This window comes from Nicotiana attenuata, unplaced genomic scaffold (assembly GCF_001879085.1).
Source record: "Nicotiana attenuata strain UT unplaced genomic scaffold, NIATTr2, whole genome shotgun sequence".
Classification (NCBI taxonomy): Eukaryota; Viridiplantae; Streptophyta; class Magnoliopsida; order Solanales; family Solanaceae; genus Nicotiana; species Nicotiana attenuata.
In genome coordinates, this window is record NW_017670656.1 from 147513 (window position 1) to 155820 (window position 8308).

Consider the following 8308-nt stretch of genomic DNA (forward strand, 5'->3'; position numbering starts at 1 on the left):
TTAAAAATAGCCACAGCTTCAAAAGTAATCGAAATTTAGCCACTTTTCACGTAAAGATAAATCTGAACGAAAAATACGGAAAAATACTCCAGTATAATATACTGGAGTTCCAGTATAATATATCGGTCCAACATAATATATTGAAACTTTCCGCGTGTTGGAGTTCCAGCATAATATGCTGGAAGTTCATACACAGGTGCACCGATCTCCAGTATATTATGCTGGAACTTTCCGTGTTGCAGCAAAATAGTGGCTATTTTTCAATGACTTTGCAAACGCTGCCTATTATTGAATGACCAATCCGAAAATGGGCTAGACCGTAGTATTTTTACCTTGTACTTTTAAGCCCAATTGCTTAAAATCTCATTGTATTGCACTATAAACACATCAAGGGAAATAAGTTGTAAAAGCCAAAAAAAGAAAAAAAAGAAGAAAAAAGAACTTGAAGAAGAAGAAACCATTGTTTCGGAAAATAAAAAGAAAATGATAAAAAGAAGACGAAATCAAAGGGAAAGCAGAACCCCATATAACCCCCACCCTGCCATAGGTTTGGAGGCGCAAATGCGGCTGAAATGAGATGTTGAGGACTGTGTGGAGACCCAATAACGCTGCTCCAATGAAGTCTATCACTGCTATTTCCTCCATTCCTTCTCTGAACAAAGCTTTCCGAACTCTCTTCACTCTCCGCTCCGCCACAACAAATCCTACTGCTCTCCACCTTCTCCCAGGCCTAACCCTACAGAACCCTCCGCTGTGCCGTCGGCCGATTACTCTCACTTTCTCAGTTATTCTCCGTCGCCAATCGCATTCTGTTGTGAACCGCGGCTTCATTTCCTCTGGTAAGAAGCCTAACTTCGCCGTCGCCAAATGCCTCTCTTCTATATCCTCATCGGCGCACACTGTGGACTGGAACGATGCCGTTTCGTGCTCGGAGATTGGGCTGAGTGAAGCTGAAGAATTGGCTTTGGAGCAGGAAGAGGATGATGATGCTAGTGCTACTGCTATTAAGCCATATATCCCCGTTAGGGCTTTCTTTTTCTCTACTAGGTTCGTTTTGTCTTTCTACTTTTGTTTAATCCTTTGTTCAATATATGAAACGATTGTTGAATGGTTTGTGATTGTTTGACAGTGTGGATTTGAGGAGCTTAGTGGAAAAGAACAAGCAGAATTTTATTCCACCCACGTCTCGAATGACCAATTATGTTGTTTTAAGATTTGGGGACACCAAGAAGGCACCTAGTGTGAGTGTCTCTTTTTGTGTATCTTCTGCCTTTGTGTTTGAATAGTTTCATGGAGTATATTAGATGTACTGGACTTATGTTTAAGTGCCATAAATTGCACTCATAGTGGAATAGCCACTGCCCAGAATGAATAACCTGATTCGTAGTATGAGGGTCAAATGATCTAAATTTAGCTTTGGTGTTTTGGACCTTGTTTGGTTGATATTATGAAAATAAAATGTGGTGGAAGATCAACGGGAGAGAAGGTTGAGAGAATGCTTGAAGATGAAAGCTTTGGTGGTTTTCATATTTACGCTCTTCGGTGTTCATATTTACATTTGTCAATGTGGGATGTGTGTACACTTTGCACAAAAATTGTCTGAACGGTGTTTGTTCCATATAAAACCAGCTGGGTACCATTAGAGGGATCTGTGTGTAATTCTGCGAGCTAATTATTTGAAATTGCAAACTTTGTGACTATGTCTGCTGAGATTATTTCCCCCACGAAACCATGGTCAATTATGGGTTTGATTTTCTTATAAACATTATATTTGATACAATATGAAGTACTTTATGATATTTTACACAAGTTCTATCTTATCTACCTATCAAATTTCTCTTTGAGTAATTTCTTGCTCCATATGTGTTCACAAGTTGCCACTGTCATACACTCATACTTCAGTTTTTTGCTTCTGCACTGCACTAAAATCTGCAATCGCATATGTTTCTTGCTTTTCCACGACACTAAATTATCTCCAACTAAGATGGAGTGTACCGAGTAGATCTTTGTCATAGAGTGATCCTGCTCAATCTACATTTATGTACTCAACACTCTTCTCCTGTCCTTGGCCATTGTAGAGTAATCCTTTTGACGGAGCAGATTTATATATCAAAGTTTACTAATCACTACATCTCGATGAGTTTCACAAGGAGAATCTAGAACTAACTCACTATGCTCATCGGGAAGATAATATCAGGTTGAGTCATGGGGAGATGGTTTGGCTTATCAACCGATCTCTTTTATCTTCCAGGAGAAGGTGACACTTGTTTCAAGGTTTCAAGATTGAAACTTTTTTGGAAAAATTAAAAGCTTTAAAAATTCGACCAAACATCATTAGTTTTTAGTTTTTGTAAAAAAAGCAAAAACTACGCTAGAGGTGTTTGCTGCGTAGATTGTGCCTACAAAGCTGCTGACAGATTTCTGATCCTTTCACTTTTTATATCTAAATCTTAGGCACTTGATTTGTGGTTTTTTAATGCATAAAGCTATAGATTTTTATGGAGTGGCTTCTATGGTTATATAGTTGGCAGAACTTAGCTCCTGTTAATTGCCCTATTAATCTTTTGGACTTCGTCAGCTCCTTAGCTTTATTTAGCCTAGTTTTTGTCTGTAGAGCTGACTATGTCTTTATGTATCTCTCTTTTTTGCACTTCTTGCATCTTCTTGATGCCTTTAATGCAATTCTCTTACCCCATCAAAAAAAAAAAAAAAGAAAAGATTTTTATGGAGTGGAACATGTATGGATCTGTAATATTTAGCATGTATAAGCACCAACAATAGTGAAGCATCGGCAAGATGAAAAATAGAAATTACCCCTTCACTGTTCTGGTGGTGCTAGTCTAGGTGCTATTTTAGCTGAGAGTGTCATGTCATCTTATCATGGTGAGTACAAACGAGAAAGTCGAGAAACGTTATTGGAGCATCTTCAATGTTTTCAGCTTCAGATTCATGTTTCCTAAAAGAGGCATGGATCGGTTGATTTGTTCTTCAAGTGTTTAAAATTTGCAAGATTTAAGATTGTCATGGTTACAGAGAAGCACTTATATGTCTAATTGATTTACTTGCCATTGCATGTATGATGTGAATGATTCCCTCGGTTTGTAGTTGAGATCATTTTGTCATTGCAATTTTGCAACCTGGCATATGCTAGTTGGTTCACACACCATTTTGTTTGTCGTTAGATTCTGAAAGAGAGATGTCTATTCCTCATCAGATTCTAATTTTGAATAGTCCTGATGTTGGTAGACAATTGACTTTTCTATCGTTTTCGTGGGTAAAACACCCCTGCTGAACATGAATTCACTTGATTGACCACCTCTGCCTCATTTGCAATGTTTTTGTTAAATACTAGGAATCTTTATCATCTGGTTAAAAGAGTTGCATGTCAGTGTAGGAATGAATGTGAGATTTTAGAGAGTTCTAGAGAACTCCTGATTTGCCTTAAGAGACTAATTATGTAAGTAGTCCAATGAAATGGATCCCATTACAACAAAATGGATATAGAGCATCTGTATAGTCAGCCCAACTAGTTTGCAATTAAGGCCCCTCAGGGCTTAGTTCAAGTGACAAAGGTTGAGGGACTTCTGACTTAGTGTCACAGGTTGGCGCCCTGGGCCATGCGAATCAAGTCTAGTATTTGAGTGAAGAATGGTAGAGTCATAGTTGATTTATTGATGTGGTTCTGTTCAAAGGCATTGGTTAAAATTTCTTTGGTCTGTGTTTTCCCTTTTCTTTTCCCTGTTATACTCTTTTCCATGCTTGTTTCTGTCTGCAGGTTTGTTTTAGGTTTCTCATTTTTTTTTTGGTTGGGAAGTTTTTCGATTGAGGCGTAGTTTCTGTTGTTCCTTAAATAATATGAATTTAAGAAATTTCGATGTTACTTAGTTGTCGTTATGGCATTTTCTCTAATATAGTTTTGATGTGTTATGCTTTCAGGCTTTAGGTGCTAACTTAAGTGGCAGTGACTGTTGTTACATGGTAGTTTTCCAGTACGGCTCGATTGTCTTGTTTAATGTCTCCGATCACGAGGTTGACGGATACCTGAAGATTGTCGAGAGACATGCTTCGGGGTTATTACCGGAGATGAGAAAGGATGGTGAGTTTATGTGAAAATAATTTTCATTACAAAATGCTTTGTAAATTTACTTATTACCTTGTCAATAAAGAAAAAGAAAATGCTTTACTATAATTTATTATTTGTCTGTTCATATTTCTTATTCATTTTAGAAAAATGTTTACTATTCGTATTCTGTCTTTGTATTTTGGACACCATCAGTTTAAAACTGTAACTTTGTGAATTATGAGGTACTAAAGGTTATATTTAAGATAAAATGCTTATTGAAAGGCTTTGTGATCTCATTATGATGCTAGGAATTTGAATGTGAGTTGGTTTTGCCTAAAATCTGTTGCCACTAATTCTAACTTCTGCTCTCGTCAAGGATTCACTGAAGAGAATTTAAAAAAAAAAAAAAAGAACAACGATAAAAACATTTTAACTTTCCCCGAGGGAGGGGTGGAGGTGTTTTGGAATTAAACAGTCATATTAGCCTTTTGCCTTTTTGTTGTTGTTGTTGGTTTCTGTTTCCCTCTTCTTTTTTTATTTTTTTTTGGAAAAAAAGATCCATATGACAGTTTTAATTCATATGTAATTTTTTTTGTTGCATTATTAGTTACTTTATTATCAAATGCAAACCTGTGTTTTTTTTCCTTCTAACATGCTCTCTCAGTCACATTTTAATAGAACACACAAAATTAAATTATTCTTGGAATTCTCTCTATCTTCTCAAAACTCACTTTCCCATTAATTGATGACCTTGCTGGGAAGCGGCAGAAATATAATCGCTTTCCGGGGTGGTTAGGAGTGCATCTTAATAATTTTCATTTATACTAACCAACTGAAGTGAGTGTCATACTTGTTGGATGTTAGTTCTTGGTCTAGCAAAGTTTGGCTACTTGGAACTAATATCTTGTTAAGTACATTGGACAATTTTGGTGATCTGTGGCATATGTAAATGATCATTCCTTTGCTTGTGTTTTGTGCTTCTGTTCACAGTTTGTAGAATTGTCTTCTTAGTCTTTTTTGGAATATTCAAGTCATCTCATGCGTGCTTCTGTACTAACTTTGAGAGTGCTTTAATTTCTCTCATCTCTTATAAGAAGAGAAGCTTTCTGTACTCTCATTGATGTCTATATTGTGGAATAATAGAATATGAGGTAAGAGAGAAGCCAACTTTGAGCACATGGATGCAGGGTGGATTAGACTACATAATGTTGCAGTACATGAATATAGATGGTATCCGAACTATCGGCAGTGTTCTTGGCCAAAGTATTGCTCTTGATTACTATGTCCGCCAAGTAGGTCTCTACCACTAATATTTGGCCTGAGAAGGTTCTTATTTATAGTAACTTTCTGACTAGTATTCTCTGCCCTTCCAGGTTGATGGTATGGTTGCTGAGTTCACGGACATCAATCGTGGAATGGAAAAGACTGGAACTTTCACAATGGAGAGGAAAAAGCTTTTCCAACTGGTTGGCAAGGCAAATTCTAATCTTGCTGATGTTATTCTTAAGCTAGGACTTTTTGAAAGGTATACTTGCAAATATGTTACGGATTTCTCTATTTCTTCTATCTTCTTTCTGTTTCCCTCTTGTATCAGCAATTGTGATTTGGCTATATCAAAAAAAATAAAAAAATAACAGTAATTGTGATTTGGAAGAGTATGGTATATAAGTTAAGTTTTCTATCTTTAAACTCGTAAACCTTTTGAAGTAGAAGTGGCCTGGAAATATGGTTATTTATTTATCTATTTATCATTATCTTAAATCAAGAATTGGGGTCCTTGCGTGTTGCAAGAAACAACAATTAACTGTTGCACTCCAATTAGTGTCATTCATGGTGCGGAAAATGTTTTAATTTCATCATCTTCCCATGTCTGCTTCTCCTAATCTCTCTATGTTTGTAATAGAAGTCCTTTTGAATTTGGTTATTTCATATGAATTTCACAGGGAATTTTCAAAATATTGATTTAAGCATTGAATTTGTCCATTCTTACAATCACACCCTTTTCCCAATTTTAGTTGATGCAGTTTGATTGCTGCAGAGAGGAAAGCTGATTATATATATATATATATATATATATATATATATATATATATATATATATATATACATACACACACACACACGCATATATGTATGTATGTAAACATGCCTAATGATAGTAATTAATTTTAGAACGTGCCTTGCACCTAAAGGTGTGACCTAGTGGTCCATGTAATTAATTTTACATGGACTGTAGCTTTCTTGGAAAATGACAATTTCTTTGCTGTGTTTGGTGATATCAGATGAAATTTTCGTTTGTTTTCAGATCCGATATTGCATGGAAGGATGCGAAATATGCTCAAATTTGGGAATATCTCAGAGATGAGTTTGAGTTGACTCAAAGATTTGCAAGCCTTGATTTTAAGTTGAAGTTTGTGGAGGTATTTGATATCTCAATCATCAACTACGCTTACAGATTGTTGAATTTCTGTCATTAGTAGATGCTCTGGTTAACATTTTGATATTTGTCTGCAGCATAATATACGATTCCTTCAAGAAATTCTTCAGAATCGGAAGTCAGATTTCCTCGAATGGCTCATTATTATATTGATAGGTGCAGAGATCCTCATTTCGGTTTATGACATTGCCCATAAGTCGTCAATCGCTCTGTAGGTTTAGCTTCTGAAGTGTTTGAAATATGACATTGCACTCTAGTTGTGGCCTGGAGTTTGCTGTACATATGAAATCCTTAAATAACACATCTACATGCTATACGGCACTTGGTCTATCTTAATTGTAAATGCATGATCACTTTATTACAGCAGGGGAGGTACATCATTTAAGCCCAGTGTCCCAAAGTAGGGGGAATTTGATTTAGTGGAAATTGGTTGCATTTTTGGTGCCTTTCTCCTGTAAGTTTTGATTTTCTTTCCTTTGTTTTGTGTTTTGATTTTTGCCTCTCTTAGTTTCTTTTAGAGAATTTTACAGTTCCCAAGTGAAGACAATGAAACACCGGTGGTGCCGTTTTTTTTTTTTTTTTTTTGGTTAAATACTTTGTGCAAAGTATACATGAATGCACCCACTTCTGTAGTTCTTTTTGGAAGAGATATTCAATTTTCCTTGCAAGAGAACTTAAGTTTAGAAAGCATCATAACTCTTAAAAGTTATAGAAGTATCGTCATCTTAAAAAGGTGAAATCAATCTGAGTCTTTAGTTTTCTTGATAAAGTGAAGTAAATCTTTTGCCCTTATAAACTCTGATTCTTCGTTATTGAAAGAGCAAGATTGGACATCTGCAAGTGCGTGAACGACAGATAATTGATAATTGCGGGTGGCAGTATGTTGAGGTGTAAGTTTGAATCAGAACAAGACATGAGTTCATATCTGAAGATATCTGTAGTATTTGAGAAACCTGATATAACTAAAAATAACATGGAGTTGCTATCCACTTATCTGTACAGAGCTAAATTTAAATCTTTGCTCTAGTTGGTGAGAACAAAATTTCTTCTGTAATTCTAAAGATGCTGCCCCTATTATGATTAAGTGGTTTCTTCAGAAATCAAATGCAAACAATTTCAGGGAGAAAATGCAATCATATCAAAGACGTGTGTGCTAACAACTGGATATTATGAGTCTAAATACTCATCTGTTATATCATTTTCATCCACATAGAAGAAGTCATAATGCATCATCAAAGAGAATGATCTGCATCCATCCATATCGAATGCAAATTCAATATGTACTCAAAACTAAAAGCATGTTATAGGTTGTATGTAATGTGACAAACTTTTTATGTAATTTAGATATATCTAGTTAAAGTTTACGTGTTAACTAATCCTGGATTCTTTTCAGGCAATCCTAGATAAAAATGTTACATATTTGACATCCTACTAGCTGGCGTTTTGGGAGATACATTATCATTTAGCTCTCATGGAGTAATTCTATTGTAAAATCAAATTGCTTTTTGCCATATTCCTTCATGTTTCATATGATATTTTTATTCTTATCAAAGCAACCATCTCATGTGTGCATTAAACATTGGTTTCTCTTGATCATCATACCATACATCCACATATTTACTTAGATTTGACCTTCTTCTCGAATTCATGAAGGGACTTCTCATATTTAGAATTTCTCTGTGGAAGAAGGTTCACTTTGTTATTCTTTCGGATTTTCTTTTTTCACATTGCAATCCTACTTGGCAAAGAGCCGGTTTATGAGATAGCCTTTGGTCGGATTCATATAGAAAGATAAAATGAGGAAGCAA

The 8308-nt window shown here is 35.6% G+C and overlaps 1 protein-coding gene across 1 annotated transcript; it reads left to right on the top strand.

Moving 5' to 3' along the window:
- The first annotated feature begins 495 nt into the window (after positions 1-495).
- Positions 496-7075, top strand: LOC109241951 (sporulation protein RMD1-like). The gene is made up of 7 exons (XM_019408779.1): positions 496-1047; positions 1130-1241; positions 3937-4096; positions 5207-5355; positions 5437-5588; positions 6369-6483; positions 6578-7075. Exons 1-7 carry the CDS (start codon positions 578-580, stop codon positions 6713-6715), a joined length of 1296 nt encoding a protein of 431 aa, XP_019264324.1. The 5' UTR covers positions 496-577; the 3' UTR covers positions 6716-7075.
- Positions 7076-8308: the final 1233 nt, after the last annotated feature.

Bases quoted from the DNA above. Each gene is read 5' to 3' on its own strand.
- LOC109241951 (XM_019408779.1), top strand. From the start codon at position 578: ATGTTGAGGACTGTGTGGAGACCCAATAACGCTGCTCCAATGAAGTCT. The intron at 1,242-3,936 runs GTGAGTGTCTCT...TTATGCTTTCAG, and splicing joins ACACCAAGAAGGCACCTAGT to GCTTTAGGTGCTAACTTAAG. The intron at 6,484-6,577 runs GTATTTGATATC...ATTTGTCTGCAG, and splicing joins TTAAGTTGAAGTTTGTGGAG to CATAATATACGATTCCTTCA.